We start from the raw sequence: 24363 nt of genomic DNA on the forward strand, positions 1-24363 counted from the left end.
GGTCAATTGGAGCGAACGGAGTTGCTGCGACTCTCTCTTTCAATGGTTCTGGTTTTAGGGAAGGGAGAGTCTGTACAAACCAGATTTTTACCCGCTGAGAAATTTTTGAGCAATGTAATGAATGGCAATGGCAACGTTACATCAACTTCATTGACTTCCAGAAGGCCTGCGACAGTATCCACTGTGAAGGCCAATGAAAGATCCTGAGTTATGGCATCCCCAACCCAACTGTCAACATCATAAAACAGTTCTACACCAATTTCTTATGTACCATAGGATTACAACATAAGCTTTGCCGTGAAGTCAGGAGTCCGTAAAGGATGTGTGATGTCAGCCATATGATTCCACCTGGTGAGAGACTGTGTCAAAACAGAAGATGAGGCAAAAGGAATATAATGGACATTGTTTTAAATTCTGGAAGACCTTGACTTGTTTCTCCTTTTCACACACATCAACATTGGTAAAACAAAATAGACAGACTCCAGTACAACAACATGGACATGCTGGGGCTTGGTGGAGAGAACAGCCAGAGTTGGACTGGCATGGAGAACCTTTGTTGCTGCCCTTTGCACGAGTTGGTGTGATGAGGATGAGTGAATGAGAGTGAGATGAACTATCAACTTGGCATGCTTTGTCGGCTTAATGCCTTTTCACTGCTAAATGGGCAGTGAAACGAGGTGCAGCATGTTCTGCAGGACTAACAATTCACTGTTAACTGCCTAATTGTATTGTTATATGCATCTAAAACTATATATATGGAATGTACGTCTACTAATTTTAAAATTGCAAGGATAGATGTGTCCGTTTTAACAATCCTCACACTACCAATTTTTTAGGAAGATCTGTGTTCTTGAGGGCCAGCTTGCTGGAGTCCACAGTTCGCAATAGGTTATGGAAGGCCATTCCATAATAGGTAGAGTTGCAGGAACTGAGTTGCATGTCCTTTAAGGAACTGGTGTGCACTCCACAGCTGGGGAGGGGGGAGTTATCTCCTATTACCATTCGGTATGTGTGACGATACAAATGACTGTCTGTGACGTCATTAAGGATATTTTAAAATGTATTTTGACTAGTCAAAATGCATTTGCTGATACCTTGAATTATTGTTCTACCTAATCAGAATTTAATTGAAGATATCTTCAATTATCATTCTTGTCAAAATGCATAATTGCATTGTACAAATATAATTATGGACAGTCAAGCGAAACTATTAAATGTTAAAAGGGCTCGACATAGGTGTTACATTGCTGACCACCGAACCGAAATATCACTGTTAAGCAATTTCAGCCATTCTCCGTCGAAAAAAGGCACACACTAGCTCCTGCGTGATCTATGATATAAAATGCCCGAGCTGACGGAAACGTGGAATGTGCGTCTAAAAACGAGTTGGCGCTTACATCTAAAACGTCCTTTCATAATCATGAAGCCTCGAATGCAATTGTGATCCGAATAGGTAGAAACCAGCCAAATACATACTTATTCTCCTTAATATTTCTGAAGGAGTTTTGACCAGTTTTGCGAACGATGTGTCGCAAGCGTAAAACGTGGCAAAGTGACACTTTTTTACGATTAGCAAAAGTAACGAGACCACTGTATATTTTAATATAACTGCGTTTCACAAGACATTTAATGCAGTCAGATAACAGTTTATAAATATTCACGATAACAAAATTTGATGGCAAAATAAACGTTAAAACTACTTGAAGGGCACATGTTTAATATGCCACCAGAATAAGCCAAATCACGTGCAGCATATAAGCACATTCATAGAGACACAGCGTACATTATAAATAACATTTTATAAGGGAATGACAAAACTATCTACTCTATGTTTCGAGCTCAAAGTATTGTAATGTCAGTGAGGTATAATGCATTATCAATATTACTACATGTTCACACTTAATTTATTTGTTATCCAAAATTAGCCTTGTACGGTATGCAACACACACAAGTACGTTTTTTTTCTTTCTAATTCCATTCTCTAAGCGATAAATGATTTTTTAAATTAATAAAACACTCAATAATAACAGCATTCAATAAAACAGGAACTGAGGAAACGCTATCATAAATAAATAAATTTTAAAAAATAAAAAAACAGATAAATGAATAAAACTCAATTAAAAGCCAGACTAAAAGGTAGGTCTTGAGTTTACTTATCAAAATTCTTTGCTGCCCTCAGGTCTTCAGGAAGGCTGTTCCAGAGGTGTAATAAAACGATGCCTAAGAGTGGGTTTTTGTTCTGACTTTAGGGATGAAAATGCCACTACCAGAAGACCAGTTATAAAAACTTCAGTTAATTGAAGTTAAAATTTTATATTGCATCTTCATGTTGCGTCGTTGCAGGTCCCATTGGCCATATTGAAGGATTGCTTGTCCAGTGCAGATCACAGAAGCTTATATAGGTGTGCTCATTTTTGTTCCAGAGAATCTATACAGATATCTAAACTGGAGATAACATTCCTATATACATAATATTTTGGCATGTATGCAATGGCAAAATGGACAAACAATGATAATTTCTAAGAAAACAATGGACATTCTATTGAGGTTTTTCCGAGTTAGCATGTTTTTGGAACTGAAAATGACTGGATTTTGTTAGCTGGATTCCTACCATGACAAGTATACTGATTGTATCATGATCTATGTTGTATTGGATTTCCAAAATGCAAAGGTGAGGACCCCCCACACTTGTTTTGCCACCACACATTACAAAATCCATTGTTGCTAAAACACTGGCATCATAGAATATTGTATAGATATAGAAGCATGAGTTTTAACACATTCAAACAGTGTATTGCGTGACCAGATTGATTGATAACTTCACCGTAAAAACAAAAACAAAATTAATGCAAATGAACCCACTTCCGGCCCGACAGCGACATGTACATAAAGTGACTGAAACATCTGAATGAACAGAACAGAGCTGAATACAGAACTTCTCAAAACCAAATGGAAAATTTGAGTCTGGTAACACACACTTACCACTGAAAAATGGCAGTCCCCAAGACCCTTATCGATAAGGGCTTCACTGACACTTCCCTACGTGTAGCTGGAGAACCCCCTGGCTGTGCATGTGCAGCAGCGTCAAGAATTCCTCAGGCATGGCGTGCACCCCTTGTTTGGCTACAACATTGTCATAGTAGTGATGGGTTACTGGCTTCTGAATCAGGTCCGTAGGAAAGGGCCAGAAACCGTAGATGTCCACCTTCTCACAAAGTTCCAGGGCCACACTCACCAGCATAAACCCAGAGGAGAGACGCAACCCTGTTAGTCCCTGTTTCTGCCAGTAGCGAGCCAGCCTGAATAAGTAGTCTGGGTGGAAATACAATACCTCTTGTTGGGGTCTCATGTCCTTCATGGTGTGGAAGACACGAAAGGAAAGCTCAGTGCCAACTACATAGGAAAAAGGAGCAATGGCCAGGTAGGCATTTCCATGTGCAGCTGCTTTGTCAACAAAAGGCTTTCGTGCATTACAGAGGCCCATGAAGCTAGAGAGAGAGATAGAGAGGGGAAGGGAGGTAGAGAGAGAAAGAACGGAAGTGTGGAAAAATAACACACTTTTAACAAAACAGAATGCTGATTTCTGGGGGAAAACTTCAGAATTGACCTCTGCAGTAAATTTACATTCTGTCATCAATGTAAGTTATTGTGCAAGTACAGACGGGTGAAAAATTAAAGAAAAAACCTGAATAAATGAGTGGAGAAACACAATAAATGCAGATGCTTCCATACATGTGTACTGCATGATGCAATTTAGCAATTAACATCCTATCATGCTCTGTGGCATGTATAAAGTACTGAGCAAGCCCAGTTGACCTTGATTTTGAATCAAGATGGAAGAGATGGCAAACTCACTTTGAAAGAGGGTTCATTATTGGGGCACAGATGGCAGAAGCTTCAGTCAGAAAGACTGCTCAACAGACTAGAGTTTCAATAGGGAGACTGACTAAAGTGACACCTGCATTTAGATCTACAGGAGACACATCAGTAAATTGAGTCGGAAATTATGGCCAAAAGCACACATTCGATGACTGTGATACTTGTGCATTATTGCAATATGTACAGAAAAACAGAAGAGATACTCTTCCTCAGGTGATTGAGAATGTGAATGCAGGACATGATCAGTGTCAGCTAGAACAGTCCATTGACAACTACACAGAGAGGGATAATTTAGTAGGCTTGCAGTGGATAAACCCTTCATTACAGAGACAAATGCACATTTGAGAGTTCAGTGGCGCAAAAACCACAGGCACTGATCTAAAGAGATGTGGTAAAAAGCGATAAGATCATTTTTATCCGATGATGAAACATTTCTATCCTGATGGGAGTGGTCTCTTCCAGGATGGCAATTCACCCATCCACAGGGCACGAGGGGTCACTGAATGGTTTCATGAGTATGAAAATGATGTGAATCATATGCTATGGCTTTTGCAGTCACCAGATCTCAAACCAATTGAACACCTATGGGAGATTTTGGACCAACGTGCTAGTTCTCTCCACCACAATCATCAAAACACCTAATGAAGCTAATGCATACGAGCATTCAGCTAAAGTGAACTTGGTGTCTATTATGTTAGTTAACAGAATTTAAAAGGCTGACCAATTGGAAACATTCACCTTTGGATGTCCAATTCACTTTCACTGGTGCAGTATTATCTAGTTGTGAAACAAACACAATACTTACAGCAAAGGAAAAATATTCATGTACAAATGATGTGAATCATATGCTATGGCCTTTGCAGTCACCAGATCTCAACCCTAGTTAGCTTAGCCTCAAGTGTCAAGCTGACACACTAGGTAGCTTAGCGTAATACTGGCATTACCTAAACATACACTTATATACATTTACTCTGTGTTTCGACAATCTTTATAGTGCCTAACCTTATCTTCTCTGTTTCTTTTTTCTGTTTCTTTTTCCATGGGGCTCCCACCGCTACCTCACCCTGAGTTCAAAAACCGCTCCAGTCTGTTTCATTGCCCTAAGTTCACGAGATTGCTCCAGCCCTGTCCCTCACTCCGTGGTCATGGACCCCCCTGTTCCTCCCCTGCCCATGCCGTGATGCAGCCTGGAGCTCCAGATCTATCACCCGGCTCCTCTAAACAGTATTATACTAAACTATACAATTTTGTCTTGTATTATTACTGCTAGCTATGACCTCCACAGTAACCTGCTTAACCCGTTTAATTCGCTGGGATAGATTCTTATAGCATTTCTGCTACATTTCATTGTACCGCTACTTTACACCAGGCCAGCCAACGGAGGATGGGCTCCCCCTTCTGTAGCCGGGTTCCTCTCGAGATTTCTTCCCATTGGGGAGTTTTTTCTCGTCACCGTTTGTGGGGTTTCTCCCACTGGGAGTTTTTCACCTCATGTGCTTGCTATCTGGGGGTTCAGGCCTGGTGTTTGCTCTGTTTGCTCTGTCTCTCGCTTTGCTAATCTGTAAAGCGTCTTTGAGACAGCGCTTTTTACAGAGAACTATCTCTGGAGACTGTACTTTCCCCTTCTAGAAAATTGCTTCAATTTGGTCCCTGATCTTTGCACTGTAAATCACTAAGAGCATCTACTAAATTCACTAAAGTTAAATTAAAGACAGCTTGAGGATTAAAATCTCTAGTCACATGCATCTCGATGCATAGTCAGGAAATTCTATGGGCTTTAGCAATATAATTTGTGATGTTTTCCAAAATTTGTTTTAAAAAAGTACCTTAGACCTGAATCCTATAGTATTCATGTAATGGGTGATAACTATTGAATTTTGTGATGAAGGATCTAATCAGATCAAAAGAAAAAATGTTTGGGTAGGTTACCGTCAGGTAGTTAAACTTGCTGGTAAAATATGCCGTCCAATCAGAGAAATGTATAGTAATATGCAATTTAGAGAGGCAAGGTGATCCATCTAGGCCTCCAGTTTGCACCGTAGCATGGGCTTGAACCAGGAGAGGGACGGGGCTGTGGCAGTCTGCAAACTCAGGGCAGGGGAAGGGGCTGAAGCCTCAAATACACACCGTTGATCACATAAGTATGCCAAAAGTTCCTTTTTCTGTTAAGTAACATGCATACACAAATAATGAATATTTAGTTACCTTTGGGTAATCTGAGAAGGGTTGATGGTGACCAGGCTGGACTTGACACCAACGTCAGAGCTGTAGTTCATTGGGGGCAAGTTCAGTCTGAAAAGAAAATACATAGTTCTGAGTCATTACCTATTTAGTGCGAGTGGAAATTCAGTAAATAGAACAGACCGTATTTTTATTTCATTTTAGCTAGTTATTGTCAAACTAAAGCTGTTAGGGATAAAACAAACAAAACTGAGCGCATAGTTTGTGAAAATAAAAAATATATATTGTCAACAAGGTGAGGATTAATTGAAATATGTTTAATTCTCACATTTGACGTCCAGCGCTCTGAATAACAAACAGAAGTGCATCAACCGTTATAACACCTCATTCAACACATAAAATATATTTATCAGATTTAATTTGGTAATTATTAGCAAAGATATGAACTATCAATCAAATCGCCAAATTGATAGGCAGAGCAAACTGTCTGGATCAACCTTCAAAATGTACAACTCACAACCAGGTGAAAATTAAGAAATGTATTATTTTACGAGAAGTATTCACGTCTAATCTAAAAACGAGATTAAACTAACTTAAAACAATTAACAAAGGTTACAGACATGGACAGTCACACAAGAAACGAATGAGAGAAGATAACAAACCACAGCTTTTGTTCCAAAGTAATCCAAAATGCAGAAACCAAAAGACAGCAGAATATCCAAAAGAATCAGAGATGAAATGTAGAATGGCAGGCCTAGATGTAGGTCTCAGATGCCCACTTCCAGCTGTTACAAACTTCTTCCCAAGTTGCCCAAAATTTAACTGACTGACTAAAAGAAATCCACATATTTTAACTGGTGAAAAAGTGGAGGGGGCAGGGGCATGGACACACACACACACACACACAGATTCACACCTCAGATGGTAACCCTCCTGCTCTGTCTTATCTCCAGGCTACGCTGGCCGAGCACTTTGAAGCCCTTGGGTTGGGTTGCCCTTGAGTGTGGTAACAGGTTTTAAAAACAAAACGGTCTCAAGTTTCAGCTTCCCATAATTTATTTTTTGTTAATGTTTTGAAATTTTAGTTGTTTTGATATATTTTATAGGATTGTAATAGCATACTTTTCTACCGCTCCAATGGGATGAGGATAATGACACAATAATAATTTGTGTTTTTCATAAGACGTTCTCTTGTGGGAGGTGCAGAGTTGGAGAGAGAGATTTATCTCCAAATCAGCATGGGTATGACTTCCTCATAGACATCGCTAAGCAACAAAACAGCAAGTCTATCCCCATGCGGCATGGCCATCACATCTGAATATAGAATGTAAACAGAACATACAGTTGAGGTCAAAAGTTTCCATACACCTGCAAAGCAAACTTATTTCATGGCAGTTTTGAGGTTCCAATTATTTCTACAAGTCTTATTTTTCTTTGATGGAATGATTGGATCTTATACTTGTTTGTCACAAAAAACATTCATGAAATTTGGTTTTGTAATATATTTATTGTGAGTTCTCTGAAAACAAAATATACAAACAGGTTCAGAAATAAACATACAGCAACTTAGATTATCTATTTTGATGATGTAGAAAGTTGTGACAATCAAATTTCCTTTGTGGCATGGCCCCTTAACTCCTTGTGAGTGGTCATGATTGACTACAGCTGATGACTTCTCTGAGGCAATTTAAAAAGGGCTCGTTAGTCACAACCAGCCTGCACTACAATGGGAAGGTCAAAAGAGCTCAGCATGGATCTGAAAAAGCATATCATTGACTTGAACAAGTCAGGAAAGTCACTCGGAGCCATTGCAAAGCTGTTACAGGTACCAAGATCTACTGTGCAAACCATTATTTCTAAGTTTAAAGTGCATGGAGTGGTTGTGTCACTGCCACGAACAGGAAGAAAATGCAAGCTCTCCCCTGCTGCTGAGAGAAAATTGGTCAGGCTGGTCAAGATGCAACCAAGAATCACCAAGAAGCAGATCTGCAATGAATTGCATACTGATGGAATACAGATATCAAAGTCCACAGTCAAACGTGTTTTACATCGCCATGGTCTGAGAGGCTGCTGTGCAAGAAGGAAGCCCTTGCTCCAGAACCAGCACCTTAAGGCTCGACTCAAGTTTACAAATGACCACATGGACAAAAATACAACCTTCTAGGGGAAGGTCCTGTGGTCAGATGAGACAAAAATTGAGTTATTTGACCACAATGACCAGAGAGATGTTTGGAGGGAACAAGGTGAGGCCTTCAACCCCAAGAACACCATCCCTACCGTCAAGCACAGGGGTGGTAGTATTATGCTCTGGGGATGTTTTGCTGCCAGTGGAACTGGTGCATTACAAAAAATAGACAGAATCATGAAAAAGGAGGATTACCTCAAAATCCTTGAGGACAACCTGAAACCATCTGCTAGAAAGTTGGGTCTTGGATGCAGCTGGGTCTTCCAACAAGACAACGACCCCAAACACACCTCAAAAGTGGTGAAGGAATGGCTAAACCAGGCTAGAATTAAGGTTTTAGAATGGCCTTCACAGAGTCCTGACCTCAACCCCATCGAGAACATGTGGACACTGCTGAAGAGACAAGTCCGTATCAGGAAGCCAACAAATTTAGTCGAACTGTACCAATTTTGTCAAGAGGAGTGGTCCAAGATTCAACCACAAGCTTGCCAGAAACTTGTGGATGGCTACCAAAAGCGTCTACTTGAGGTTAAGATGGCTAAAGGTCATGCAACCAAATATTAGAAGCGCTGTATGTTTATTTCTGAACCTGTTTGTATATTTTTGTTTCAGAAAACTCACAATAAATATATTACAAAACCAAATTTCATGAATGTTTTTTTTTTTGTGACAAACAAGTTTAAGCTCCAATCATTCCATCAAAGAAAAATAAGACTTGTAGAAACAATTGGAACCTCAAAACTGCCATGAAATAAATTTGCTTTGCAGGTGTATGGAAACTTTTGACCTCAACTGTACATATAGATGTTCTATATAGTTTGCACCTTAATCATGATTAGTAACTGGCCAACAAATGGGATACAACAAACTATCCCTTTAAGAAAATCCCTTTAAGGATTATGGTTATCCTTACCCAAAATATTATGATCAAGGTTTACTGTTATCACTGCCACTTTGCTATACATATTTTTTTTTAAAAACAGTTTACACTATATCAGGCTGACAGTCTCTCCTGCCCAATGCTGCTCCTCAGGTAGTTCTTGATTAATTTAAATAAATAAAAAAAGAAGATTCATTCATTTAAACAGCGCCCTGCGGTTGCAACTGTGACAGCCACTATTATAACAACCACAGTAGCCTACACACCTAGTCGAATGTTCCCAGATGATGTTCCTCAATAAGCATTTTTTCAAGTTAGGAGACCGAGTTGTGTGTTGAGCCATCTCAGTTTTAAAATATGTCCACAATGACAGCAGATGAGCACAGAATGTTGTTGATAACATCTGGGGTCAGATGTTTTGAAAGGGTTGACTGAAGGGTTTGCCGATTGCTTTTTTAAGAAGCCATCAAACTGGTTGGTTTGCTCTTTTGTTCTGAGATTCGATTGTCGTGTTCATAAGGCATTTTGCCACTGTCAGACACCCATAGGAAAAGTGGTTAGTGCACTGTGCCATTGTCACAATTGCAGTGTATTTGACAACTGAGATGGGGAGTCCTTATTTTCTTGACAGCATAATTAACACACATAGGTGCGGTAGCATTCTAGATCCACAAACACCTCCAGGAGGTTATCTAGTGCTGCTGATGAGCAGGGTCAATGATAAAGTGAGTAACTTTTTGTTCTGGCATTTGAATACATTTCCCATCATACAGTTCACCAGCATCACTTTGCAATGAGCTGTGGGAACTTAAGGCAATGGAAACAGAGAAATGGTGGCATATAATCATTCAAGATAAAAGGTAAGTATGGACACACAAAATTCTTGATTGAAAAAGGACAAGCATCCACACATATGTTCATGATTGATTATAAAATCACAAAGATAATTACAAGTGTTAACATGAATGCTGATATATAAATGATAATCCTGCTATTAAACAGGAGCAGATTTCTTCCCACCTATATCATCAGGAGTAATCTGTCCAATTCTTAGTTGCTCTCTGTTGCCAAGCAGAGTATTACACGTATCATGCGCAAGGTGTTTGAATTCTCCTCCGCAGATGGTAAACAAAAAAAATATTTTACATTTTTGAGTGAATTTTGTGTAGTATGTGGAGACTCAATTATCAGCCGCAGCTGGAGGCAATTAGACAAGCCTGCAATCAGATCAGGGCTGGCAGGAATGGGAAATGCGCACGGGAACAGCACTGGACGTCCAGCTGTCTTCACTGTTTTTCTAGCCCTGTCGTGTCGAATAAAACCCGCGCGCGAGCACATCTGCGGACTGGGCGGTTCGTGGGGAGCTCCCAGCAAGAACTTGTGACGCATACTATACCTGATGACAAAATCAGCGGAGTTGATCTTCTCCCCACAGCTGCTATTCTTCAGAATCCCTCCATTCCCCACCACCGCACAGCGCCCAAGCACACGTGAGATCCCCCAGGGCGCAGCCTAATGAGCAAAGGGACAGGACAAGAAGGCCAAATGAGGAGTAGTAAGAAGACTGGCATGTTCAATTTGAATGGGCTTTCCGTTGCAACTGAGGTCACGGTCATAATAACTTTGCACATGCAGCACATATGAATGTTTTATGATGATATGCAACCCTCAAACTCTTAGGGCTCTCTCTTACAGTTGGCACAAAGCAGCGGTAACCCGAACGCAAGCATCCTTGCTAGTTTTTGGTCATTTTCCCGCCCAGGTTGTTTAAATAGCAAACGAGCTTGCGCCCATGTGGGCGTGTTGGTCTTAACCCGCGGGCAAAGTTTCCGAAGTCTCTACCACTCTTTCTCCATCTGTGAATATTTTTTGGATGACTATAGATCCTTTAAAAAGAAATCTCTGGGAAAAAACTGGGCATTAGTGGGTTAAGATGAGGTGTGGTCAGACCCATTGTAGGCCTATTGCCATTTTGATGCAGCTGAAAGCATTTGCACTTAGATCAACAAAAAGCTGGTCTTAGGTCATATTGCAGTTGTTTCATTGTTATTTTTAGGGCACAATTTTAATACAATAATGTGTGCCTACATAGGCGGGTGCACAGCGCACGTAGACCCTCCTGCCTGTTACACACAGGGGCACACACAAACATCCATAAAAATATCACGATTACAATGTGAAGGATTACTATTGTGTACATCAAAAAATACACTATAATTAAAAAAATCCAACATCAAATTGGTTAGTAATGATATTGATCTGGATTAGGTAATGGCAGTGTAAATCGCAGACAAATACAATAAAAAACCCATGAAATAGCAAGAACGTCTGAAGTGCTGGAAATGTGCTTCAGATGTTTGGATACGTCAGGTGGAACATTGCAACACAGTGCTCAGGAGGTTGGAGTTTTCTTCGCAGTGAGTTGACTGTTGCTTAACATAACATAAGTTATGGATGTCTCATGGATCTAAATAAGGACACATTCCCCTAGTCTAAGATAAGATAGACTTTACTGTCCCAAAGGAAATTTGTCTTGGACACATACAGTATCTGCTGTTAAAATATGAATAACATAGTGCATACATACGGTACATACACAGGCTGTCACCCGTAATTGCATCTATGCAGGCCACACAAGCCAGGGGCATGTATGCATCTACCAAGATAGACAACGGTCCGTACAGAGCCACACTACTGGCAGATCATTTGCAGTATCCCATGTACAACTATTAGCACAGAGGAAAGGGAAAACATTGTTTTGGAGACAGATAACAGATATCATAACTGTAAGTGACTCTTTTTCCAGTACCACCGGGTAAGACGGTTGCTTGGTGTAACTCAGCAAATTCTTACAACATCAGTTAAGTTTTTCAAATACGGTTCTGGGGATCCACTGAGCAATGTGGGTTTTTTTTTTTTTTTTTTTTTTCCTTTTGATACAATCCAAAAAACAAAGATTAATAATTACAATTTCACTATTTCAAACACAATTTTTCCTGTTGGAGGTGGAGGCAATCAGGCCATCAGCAACTCGTACCAACCCTGAGACGGCTTGGTCCCTCACCAGTAGACATATCAGAAGCAAACAGCTCTAATAACAGGTTAAGGAACTCAAATCAGCCAAATCGTCATAAGAAATGGCAATGCTCATCAGCTTAGACATTACAAGACTTGCAGGAAGCACGCAAGGACATTTATGCAGCTTGGAATCAGGACCTCTATCAACTAAGGAGTTTTAATTCTGGGGCAACATGTTACCTCCACCCAAATTCTATTACAGAATGCATGCAACACCTTCAGCAGGGAAGTCGAGGCTTTCCAACGATATGAACTCAGGCAGAGGTTCCGCAGTATGCACAGGAGCTTGAACAAAGCACACTGTAACTCCCTGGACTAGAAAACCAGGACCAGTAAAGGACATGTCAAACAAGAGCAGAACTTCTAATTAGAAAGATTAGCATCAGTTTCTCTGAATTTTACTGGCTGCATCCCAGCACCGACTAGACAAGAGTGGCAAAAATGGACACAGAAAACCCTACACATTCCAGACCACTTCCCGGACAGTATAATCAAAACTACTTCCAGAATATGAAGGTGGCATACAAACAGGCTACAAAAGATAATATAGTAATGCAAGTTAAAGCATGCAAAACAAAGGAATAAAGTCAGGCATGCAGTCAAGTAGAACTTTAGCTGGACAGGACAAAAACACAAAGGCGCACACAAAGGTCTGATTACCAACTACCCACAACAAAGATGTACCATGGAAACAAAGCATGCTTTAAAGGATAAACAACATCCAAACCTTGGACAAAAAGAAAGCCTAACACGGCAAGCAAAGTCCAAATTATGTACAAACGCAAAGTCCATAATTAAGTTAGTGGAAAAAAAACAAAACAAATTACTACAGCAAAGGGACATACACAGGATGAATAAGGGCCACAAGGCAAAAGTGGCCACGCCTCCTCATGAACGTTCAATCCAGGATGAGCCCCCAATCTGTTCTAGGGTCAGCCCATTACAGGATGTATAATAAGGGACATAAGTGGGGAATGGGTAAGGGAACTGTGCTGCAGACTAATGAGTAAGGCCGGAGTCATACCCTATGAATGTACGCAAATGCAAATGACGACACTGGGCCGATGCACTGCAAATGAACATCCTGGTTGTACATACTCAAGGTGCATTCTTAAGTCCCGCTGGAGCTAATAATCCCAGCACCTCAAGGAGACCGGGAGGAAAAAAGCACAAGTCGAAGAAGATGGCTTCATCCTGCGGTTGCCTGCTATAGTGCCCCTCGCTGTGACGCTTGACATTGCAGTTAAAAATTTCAGGTGACACATTTTAGAATGCAACAACGCATGAAATCTCTGCATAGCTCAAAGCATCTGCGTTCGCGTACTAACGTAGGGTATTTTTCCGGCCTAACTGCGGTCTTTATCTGCCTGTCCAGAACTAACTAAAACCGGACTAGTCTTTGAAGGGTTACTGGACATGGGCCGGCTTTGAACACTGAGCTTCGAGGTTATCAGTCTGCAGTCTGAGAACCAACTGTCTGAACAGCGTACCCCCAACGGAGATTTAAAATTCCACACAGCTTTACCTTCAAAAGTAATAAAGGAAAAATATCGAAGCAAAGTAAAGTACTGTCCCGATGGAAGGATTTGTAGCCCACCCGGGAACACATTCACTGTACCCGAGTAGAAGGGAATGAGTCAATTGTCAAACACCAGATCTAATCAGCAAACAAACCAAGTCTGGCCGGAATCCGAATCAAACAAAATGAGGTCAAATACGCAAAGTCAAACTGAGCTATCACTATCCGCAACACACCAAGACCCAGTCTCCACTGGTAAGTGGCAAATGGTGGGTTTGTCAAACAGAGTAGAGACGGAAACGTCAATCTGATGATGAACCGGAAAAACAAAACACACCCGCAACACAGACAAATGTAAACACAAACTTACAAGAGGGGTCGTAACACACACACAGACATGTACGATAAACTATATACGATGACTATGGTATTGATGTTTTACCATGAAACTGTATTATTAGATTATCAAATGTCCATATATGTATGTCTCATTCACTTCCTCAGTCACTGACTTTACACCATATAAGGAGCTCAGCCCATGACATCAAAAATAATTAAACACTAATACCATCTGTGAAACTGGGAGCAGAAGTCCCTAAATGGCATGATCAGTTTCAACTATCTAAAATAATGCAGCATTCAGCTATTGCATTCAATACTGAAAATGTAAATGAATGCTGCCTTTACAATTTAATCTTACATCCCTTTCTGAATATATTTGGGGGTTGCACATGGTCAATTTTCTCAATACCAAATATATATTCAATACAGTAAGATTCTTAATGGGTCGAGAGAGGGTTTGGGAGTAAAACTGAAACAAACAGACGATGTATTTATAATCTATTTTTCAAACAAAAAACTAAAAGGGTTTGATTGTAAGCAAAAATCACTACAATGACCCTGCTAAAATTATAACTCACCCGAGGCAGCATGTTGTACAGCATTTTGTCCACTACCTTGGTAGATTTCCTTTGCACCTCATAGGTTAAAGTTTGTCCCAAATGTGTGTTCTCCCGTGTTACAAACAGTGTACCACTGGCATTACACTCAGTGTGCAGATCCATCCTACAAGAGATGCAGGGATCAGATACCACATCTTAGCTTGCTTGCAAGACAGCTTGAGCTGGACGGCAAACCATCACCAAAAGCTGTACTTAGACGCTGCACTACTCAGCCAAGTACCCACCTGCTTGTTCTTTCATTCACCCTGCACAGCACCCACAGTGTCACCCTATTCATCTGCTAGGATATGATCATACTGGATGGGATGAAACTGAACAACAGACAGTCCCTTTCAACAAACATCACAGTGGTGTGCTGGGCACGGAGATTTCTTTCTGCACAACATCTGGAGAACCGCCCCCTTCCTCAAACCAGCTCATTGGTTACCTCCCATCGGGACTATGACTACTTCCTTGTTGCTGGTATTCCTGCCTCTGCAACCAGACCTGATTCAGAATGCTGCTGCTCACCTGTATAAGCAGGTAATGTGCATGTGTATTTGTGCTGAGTGTCACTGTGTGTAAAACAATAATGATAAGATAAGAGTATTTCTTACTTGTGAATAATTTGCTGGGTGAGGTTACTGGTCCAGGGGCAGCTCATTATTTTCTTCACTTCCAAGAAGAACTTTGTGAAATTATGTATGCTGTGAACAAATTTGTTGTAGCAGAAAATAAACATAAGTACAAAAAATCAGTATGGTTAAGGTCTTTGCAATTTGGCAAGGTCTTCTCTCTCATATACAGTAGTCTAAGAACAGTGTATCCAAGCTCAGTTCCTGGAGATACTGTATATCATCCTGTAGGTCTTCATATGAACCCTAATTTGGTGCACCTGATTCTACTAATTAGCAGCTCAAAGAGATATCTAACTGAGTGGCTCCCAAACTCGGTCCCTGTTTATGCTTGTTTTCTTTCCAAACACAATTGCAATCCAAAAATTTTAACTAGCGGTTATTTTTTCTTAATTAGGTGCTTTTCACATTTAGAGGGATTATTTACAAAATTTGAACTTCAAGTTTTGCTATGCACATTAGAGCTTTACTGTAAGTCTAGCAACGCCTCTGGTAGAGGACATCACAAAACGATTCCCTGATAAGTGGGATATATACATCTATTTGGTTGAGAGACCTAGTATATACACATACACAGCCGTAAATGCAACTGCCTGACATTTTCTATATTTAAGTAGTTGAGAAAAAGATTTTGTATGAAACCAACTCCCTCCCTGTCACACACATTTCAATAATAAGGAAGCGTACTACCTTTGTATGCAAAGGAAACTGGTTGGAACAAAATCCAGGATGGACGACAACCCTCCAGGACTTGCCTTAGGGCTTTGGTGACATGTCATACAATAATCTCAACTGGTTTTACCACAGGGGAAGCGGAACTCTTACCTTTTCAATGACTTCATGGCAACAATCTGGTCAAACAGTTTATTGCAGTTCTGCGTCTGTTCACTAGACTGTGGTGTGTTTTCACTGAAATACAATGTCACAGTACTGAGTCACAGTGTAAATTTTTATTAATTGTATTAAAAAGTGAAAGTTAATATTTTATTTTCTGGAGGGATTTGTTTGTGCCATTTATACCCAATTCTCAAACAGACAAATTTGAAAAATTCAGATAATTTCTGTAGTCTCTATATAATGTAATAATACATTATCCAAGTTTATGTATTACTAAATATGAATGCAATGTTTCCTTTCAACAGAGGTACCGAAGTAAAATTGGTACCGCACTCCTATCTGACTGACAAGAAGAATAAGATGTCTAGGAAAGCTGGGAATCTTGGGACCAACACGAGAGAATTACAGTAATTGAAATAGCGAAGAGTAGCCTAGCGCTTCTGCAGCAATAGCTCTGCCAATATAAATAGGCAGGACAAGTCGAAAAATGTATTTACAGAAATCAAAATAAATATTGTGAATAAATATCAGTTGAAATTAAACGTATAGTGGACAAAAGTTCAAATGTGTTATAGCCTACTGACGTTTTGTGTCATTTAAACTCACATTTTCCCCAACATTCCATCAATGATAAGAGTAGGAACCTGACAGCAGGTTCTGGAATGCTGGCCTGCATAAACAATAGCATTCTATAACACTGACTTAGAATTCTACACAGAAACAATCATCCCCCAAAAAAAGGGGGTTCCTTCAAAGGGTTAAAAATCAATTTTTGTATGTTAGTGCTATTGGCTTCTGCTAGCTACATCATACTCATGCGGTGAAACGGGTGAAACATAAAGGCTAACAATACACTAACTGGTAACTATTATCACCACTGCAATTAAGTAAATGCACAGACTACTCTCTACATACAGTATATTGCTGAACGCAAGAACAATATTACTTGAATAGTGGTTGGTCAAGTACTTGAAGGAGATAGCCTACTACAAAGCTGCATTTACTTTTGTCATCACGACCATCGATCACGCCCAACTGATGCCGGGTGTGGGCAGGTGGGTATGGAGCGTATCATTGATCATTGATGTTTGTTTTAAAGATCAATCTCAGTGGGGAGAGGACAAATTAAATTCGCCATGCTTTGACTTTTTTCTCAGCACATTCACAATTCATAGTTAAAATTCTTTTTTCTTTTTTAGTCAGGCTTCCATCAGAACTGTGAGAATGCAGTATAGTATGCAGGCTACTCTCTTTGTAGCCTACAGCAAAACACATTCTCTTAAAAGTTTTTTTTCCCCTCTCTGGTCAAATTTTGGAGGAAGCTTCTGTAAATATATTAGATGCCTAAATAGACGCTCATGATATGCACGATATATGACGGTCCATTTCGAAGCATTCGAAGCATGACGCATTCATTAAAACAAGGGATGTTTATTTTCTGAACGATTTGACTCGTAGTCTCCTTAGTCATAATTACACTGTAGCTAAGAATTCCGAACCACTTCTTCCAGTTAAGCAACATCAACATTTTTACGTGAGCATCTGAAGTGAGCGGCTATAATCACAGCCTTAATGAATCGCAGTTCCATAGCTAAAACGAATACCCCTATAAATGAATACCCCGAATAAAGTAAAAAAAAATAAAAACAGACGGTCTGCAAATGAAAAGTGTTTGAACTCACGTGAGAAATACCCAAAACGCTGGTATTTGTACTGTTCCAATCGTTGAACGAATAGCTACTAATTTAAACGATTATTTTTTTTAAACATTTATCTCAGCATTCTTTAAACATTGCGCGTACCCAAATTATTTTATTTTCCGCCTCAACTTTCAAGATTGATGGGATCTCAAGCAAAAAGTTATAGGCTTTTTAAAATTAATGGCTCGCAAATAGACACCGGTAAGCTATCTGGCGATATTTCCGAGAACAGAATTGTAGGCTATATCGTCAGCGAAAAAACATCAGCATCGTACTTACATTTCTGGAGGAGGGAGAAAAAAAATAAATGTACTAATTGTACAAACTATCACGAATAGTTTGCGGCATCTTCTTCTGACAGCCATGGAAGAAAGAAGTAAAACAGCCAATTATAATATAGCTAACAGTAAAACCTATCCTTAATTCAAATCAACCTGATCCCCACAATATCTAGTTAAAATATTTATGATGACTATGATCAAGAGTCTATTTCTGCTGTCAGTTGCATCCGAATACGAACTCTGAAGAAGTTAACACATTCTTGAGCGTCTCTTCCTTGTGATAATACTTGTCGCATTTTTACAGGGCGTGGTAAAAAAAAAAAAAAAAAAAAAAAAGAAGTGTCCTCTCGTTATCTTCCTTTTTAGTCAAAATGTTGTTACTTCTGCATGTTACTACTGCATGCAGTAACGCTAGTTAAATAAAGGGGCATCAGGCAGACATTAGTTTTTCGACTTGATCCTAAACAAGGATTGGGGGAGATAACCAATCGGTCGTTGTTTTGTTTTTTAGTTTCATATACGAAAAATAGAAATGGAATTAACTGTTCTTTTTTCATTTTTAATCGATTCATTTGTTTACTGATAACTACTATAGCCTACTCTAAAACAGCGATATTAATTTATTCATGAAATCAGTGGTCTAATGATTCATGACTGCCCTTGGCCTCCACAGGCTAATGTTCCCTCGTTTAAAAATAAAAGATAATTTTTTAAATAAAAAAAAATAAAATAATAAATTAAAGATAAACCGGTGGGACAGTTGGCTGCTTAAACCACACAGCGTCGATTTCAGCGTGCCTTCAGTTTTTAGTCCATAGCTAGGCCTACGTATTAACTTTGTTGTGCTTATAAGTTTAGGAATGTCTTAATTGCTGCGTGCAATTGGAGTTCCGTAGGCAATCAGCTGATTGCCAGCAAGTCTCCTGCTACGTCAAGTCCCAAACAGAACATTCTGGACTCGCGGGCCACGAACTCGCAGACCTTAAAGGGGTATTTCTGGGAACAGGTGACGAGTGGACAAGTGCTTGAGCGGTAGTGTGAAATGGGAAAAGACTTCTTACATCTCCCAATACCTGAGACGTTGGTGAAAGACAGAGACGCAACCAGGACGCAACGTTTCTCACGACGCTGAAGTTGGTTCCCGATTCGATATTTCCGGTCCACCTTAAATCGGTTGCGTTATATGATTTGACGGTCTTCCTTACATATTTGCAAAGGTTATAACGGAGACTGTAAAAAATATGGACAAAGCTCCTGTGACGTCACCCATTGACTCTCCGTGGGTCTCTAAAATACGTTTTGAAGCTCAATGGCGGGCGCGGCCATGTTGTCGATTTGGAGCCAAAACCATAGAGTTAAGCGGCTCTGTGATTTTTACAATGTGATTGACAGTCCGGTGCGGAAAAGGCCATCAACCTGAACGAACGATTGCAGAGCGAACTTGAGGCTAGCTGACTGTCTGCCGTTATGTTTTAAAATATATTATCAGATGTTTACGGAGTTTAATTTCCATCCGTGACCGTACTGTGTCATGTAATCACGTTTTATGTATGACATTAATAATACAATTATGTTCAGTTATCTTCAATTTATGTTTCTCAGCAAAACGAATATGCATAGCTAGCATATCAGCTTGCCAGTGAGCTAGGTAGGCTATCCGTGGTTAGCTCACGCATTAGCAATATGAACCACAGGGGAAGAACATTGACTACACTGATGGTCAATCAGAGATGTAGGCTACTGGTGATTTGACTAGGCTAATTTTCGTATAACTGTCTGGTAGACCTGCTGTTAACCGAGCAAGTTATCGTCGTAGGTTTTCGCCACAGTCAGTTAATGAGCCAGTAACTGCTACTAGCTACTCCATCGCCGTTTGTGGTGTTCACTTGCTGGGTGACGCTAGCTGACCGATCGTTCGCAAGTCACTTTCTATCGAATAAAAATTAACACTGTCAGCGGTGATTAACAAATCTACCAAGTATTTTAATAACTGATCTGCAGCCGTGTAAATATGACAAGGCACTTTGTACAGCAAGTTTTCCACATGGTGCATGAAGACAAAAATAATGTAGCCTACATTGAATTTCTAATTATTATTAGGCTATTATTGTTTTCTTGTAAATCATCAAAACCAATGGAGAAAAGGCAATATACGCAAGGGGCCCCCAGGACCGATTCTGAGAACCACTGTCTTAAATGCCCTTGTCGGTCTCTTAAATGCTAAAAACGTTCCTTTCTAAATGCCAGTTTTACAAAGATGGTTAATTTCGTTAAATTCTGTGTGTGTGATTTCATCGTGTGTTGTATGTTATTCAGCAAATAAACCTTGAGACTCTTAATTCGCTTCGTGAAACTGAAAATTTTGCAGTGTTTATCCCAAAATCGGGATTATAGGGAAGACCGGGGGCAATTGCAACAATTTTTGGTTTTGATGTCATTACTCAAAAACCTTTTGAACTATTTGGATAAAATTTTTATGTAGGTAACTTGTATCTGTGTTCTGCTTGTTAACAGTCATCAAATGTTTTTACAGGCAATGTTAGAGTCACAATATTGATTGAAAGACTAGAAGTCAAATGTTACATCTGCCCCCACGTGCGGGGGCGATTGTAACAGCATATGGGGGCAATTGTAACAACACACATAATACCTTCATATAAATACCAAGGACCACAATAAACTCCCAAGAATATTGATATAGTTAAAACAATTTAATATTAATTGAACAATTAATTCCAGTTTAATTAAAAAAGTATAATCAAATAATTATACAAATATAAAACCTATAACCAACAGTTATAAAAAAAACAACAACTGGAAAACTGACAAAATGGGAACACAATCACATGGGAGTTAAAACAAATGGAGGAACTCTTATTCTTTTCTGAAGTGAGGTTGGCAGGACACGTCTCGGTTGCTTTCACAGTTGTGGCACAAATAGTATTTGCTCCCATCTGTGCATTCTTCATGGGCCCAGGAGTGGCACGATAACCAGGAAATCCAAACCTCCCTTGATCTGGAGTAGCTCTCCAGGCAGACAATACAGAATGACTCCTCTACACTTTCCTCATCATCTTCTCTTCTATTATTCACTTTCTTCTTCTTTGGTTTGGGTTTGGATTCAGTGAAACTCATCTTCCTCTTGCACTTTGATCCAATGGCTCTGTCCCTCTCCAGCTGCAGAGAGTTTCGGACAGGTGTATCAGTTAGGACTGCTGTGGTTCTTCTCCTTTTCTTGACGCTCACTTTGCATGGAGAAGCTTTTGGATGAGGTCTGATTGAGACAGGTGAGAAGACAACCTCAGATGATTGCCCTGGTGCTGAAGTGGAAGGAGCACAAAGGGCCTGAGATGAAGAGGTACGATCTATAGGCAGAAGCGGAGGAGCCTGTGGCAGAGGAACCTGAGATGGAGGTGCCTGGAGCAGAGGATCCCGGGGCAGAGGAGCCTGAGTGGGAGGAGCCTGGGGCAGAGGTGCAGACTCTGAGGCAGAGGTTGAGGGCTGTGGTGGGCATGGACGGTCAGTGACATGTGAGGGGGTATATCCCTGTTTAAAGGCCAGATTCCTGAGCACCTGAAGCCTGCCTGGCCATTTGTGGTGGTGGCAGCCAGTGGCAAGGCATCCTTCACTATTCCAGGGAGGTCATAGATGCTTGTGGTGTGCCCAGGGTGTATCTTCATCCATTTGTCCTGGAAATGGTTGACATATTTCTTCAGTGGGCCATAAACACTGCAGTCCAGAGGCTGAAGCTTATGTGAACAATGAGGGGGGAAAGATAAGAGCACAATGCCATGTGTCTTACAAAAATCAATCCCCTCCACTGACAGATGGGAGGCATGGTTGTCCAGAATCAGCAAGACTTTAGCTTGAGGGCTGGATCTTGTTTGAACTTGAAAGTGGCGCAGGAAGACAAGGAAATCTTCTTCTTGCATCCAGCCGGATCCATTCGCCGTCCCAATACATCCAGGTGGTCCATCTCTGATAAAATGAAGATGGAAGTTCTTCCTTGGGAAGATAAAGTGGGGAGGAATAGTGTTACCCAAGGCATTGATGGCTACCATCGTGGTCACCAGAGAACCACGCTCCCCAGAGGTCATAGCTCCAACCTGTTTGGCACCCCGTCTTGCCAGGGTTCTGGATTGTAGTTATACCAGTTTCATCTGCATTCCATATGTCTTTTGCACTGAAACCGCATCTCTCCACAACCTCTTCCAGATTACTGAAGAACCTTCCCACATTGGTTTTTTTAAAGCTTGTGGCTCTGGCAAGGCTTGTAGCCTGGGGACTGTGGATTGAAAGTGTAGGGTGCCTCTGAAGAAAGCCAGTGAGCCAATCTGGCCCTGCCATCTCATTGGCACTCCATGAAGCTGGGAACTAAAGATGATATGCCACAGCCAGTTGGTAGGCAAGCTTGCGGGTCTGGGGGGTTTTATGTTAAGCCCGGTTTTTGGTTTATGAAAAAAGGCTACTAAATGAATTTACAGTTACATTAACTATATGAATGCAATGTTATATGAATTATATGAAAACAAACACACACAACCGCGCACACACACACACACAGAAAAATAATAAATAGCTTATAAAATGCATTGTGTGGCCTCCGGCTCTGTGTAGACCTATTCTACTTTACCTCTTTAGGAGACAACCCATAATACAGGTCTGATGCCTCCTTCAGGTACTCCACCAACTTGATCTCCTGATCCACTGAGAAAACCCTACTAGCTGGGTTGTAGCCTGCAGTTGGGGCTGTTCCTTGTCTTTCTCCTGCCTGAAACTTCTCCTTTTTTATGAAGCGGTACAAGGTCACATGACAAATGTCATAGGACTTTGCCACAGCTCTCACTGAGTTGCCCCTGGACACATCATTGGAGGCAATCTCCAATATAGACAGTGGCACTCCCCTTGCTGTTTTCCTTGGTCTGAACCTAGGCATGCTGTGAACAGAAAGTGTATAGGCCCTACTCTGTAAAATGTGTAAAAATGTAATTGTTCCAACCAGGTTTTGAATCTGAGTTTCAATACTACTATTACAAACCAAAAATAATAGTTGAAAAATGTTAATTTTCAGCCAATATGGCAGTATTTAAAGTTAAGACAACTTCTGATTCACAGACATTGAAGATTTTGAAAGCATAAGAAATTGGCTCCTGGTGGGAATTGAACCTGGGTCACCAGATTGAGAGGCAACAACTCTAACCTCTGGACTATGTCACTAAGCATATTAATAACACAGTATACATAATATAGTAGGTTATAGGTCATTCATATACATATTTAAACTGAACACAAAACACTTTTCTGATGTTATTAGAAAAAAACAATCGGCTATTTTGATGTCATTATTAAGCCAGACAGTTGTAACTTGCCCCCAACCGTACCACCCATGACACAAGCTACCCTGCTAGCTACAAACAACAAAGCTAGCTAACATTTACATCAAATTTTAGCCAACAGAATGGTCATCAAAACTAGACAGATTTAAATTCATAGACATTAAAGTTTTAGACAGTATGAGGAAAATACTGTAGATGAAAATAATTACTTTCATACCTCAAAAAAAGTTGGCAGAAAAACCTTAACAAGTATGAGATGTCAGTTTGTCGGTTGGCAGGCAGAGAGGGATCAACACAGAGCACGTGCAGAGTTTCATGGTTCTGCCTTGTTTCTGATTGTGCAATTTGAGATGTTACAAGTGCCCCTTGTTTAAAATGTGTAAAAAATGAAATGGCTCTAGGGCCGTCTAGGTTTATGGTGTTCAGTTTACTTTCATGCTTAAGTTCTACTGAAGAGAAAATTCAGTTTTGATGTAGTGTGGAAAATAACAGTGGTTTAACGTCCGAAGGAAGGAATTTTTTCCGGCTGCCGCAAGATGAGGGTGAGAAAAAAAAAACGATGGCTCACTGCAACTGGGAACGCTATCCTCCAACTACGCCTGCTAAAGTGTGTGATAGTGTGTAGCTGGTGCCTTTCACCCAAATGAATTTTAGGAGCACATTCTGGCAATTCTACTGAATATATCGTGCAACCACCTGTTAACTCAGTCACCGCCCCCTTTGCCTAATATGGGAGACTGGGGGGCAGTATCTCCAAATTAAAATCACCTGCCCAGAAGAAGGATAGAGGTGTAAACCATTGAGCCATTACTGGCCCTATCCCAGGTTGACTGCTCCAGAATAGAGTCAGCATCATACTGCCTCCTCCCCATCCTTCATTCTTAATTAAACAAGGATACAGGGCCAAGAGA

The 24363-nt window shown here is 40.4% G+C and overlaps 1 protein-coding gene across 3 annotated transcripts; it reads right to left on the bottom strand.

The window, feature by feature from the left end:
- Positions 1-2864: 2864 nt before the first annotated feature.
- On the bottom strand, positions 2865-18942 carry LOC135251490 (alpha-2,8-sialyltransferase 8E-like). Of its 3 annotated transcripts, none has more exons than XM_064329000.1 (7): positions 18115-18942; positions 16124-16207; positions 15281-15370; positions 14643-14787; positions 10522-10637; positions 6085-6171; positions 2865-3488 (listed from the first exon to the last, which is right to left on the bottom strand). In XM_064329000.1, exons 1-7 carry the CDS (start codon positions 18198-18200, stop codon positions 3026-3028), a joined length of 1071 nt encoding a protein of 356 aa, XP_064185070.1. In that variant the 5' UTR covers positions 18201-18942; the 3' UTR covers positions 2865-3025. The 3 variants fall into 3 exon arrangements, with proteins under 3 accessions (XP_064185070.1, XP_064185072.1, XP_064185071.1); XM_064329002.1 differs by lacking the exon at positions 18115-18942 and adding an exon at positions 17818-18081; XM_064329001.1 differs by lacking the exon at positions 18115-18942 and adding an exon at positions 16742-17476.
- Positions 18943-24363: the final 5421 nt, after the last annotated feature.

This window comes from Anguilla rostrata, chromosome 3 (genome assembly GCF_018555375.3).
Source record: "Anguilla rostrata isolate EN2019 chromosome 3, ASM1855537v3, whole genome shotgun sequence".
Taxonomy (NCBI): Eukaryota; Metazoa; Chordata; class Actinopteri; order Anguilliformes; family Anguillidae; genus Anguilla; species Anguilla rostrata.

Excerpts from the sequence above, each read along its gene's own strand:
- LOC135251490 (XM_064329000.1), bottom strand. The coding sequence starts at position 18,200 with ATGGCTGTCAGAAGAAGATGCCGCAAACTATTCGTGATAGTTTGTACA. Across the intron at positions 10,638-14,642 it reads TGTACAACATGCTGCCTCGG|GCTGCGCCCTGGGGGATCTC; the intron begins GTGAGTTATAAT and ends TTTGCTCATTAG. Across the intron at positions 3,489-6,084 it reads CCTTCTCAGATTACCCAAAG|CTTCATGGGCCTCTGTAATG; the intron begins GTAACTAAATAT and ends CTCTCTCTCTAG.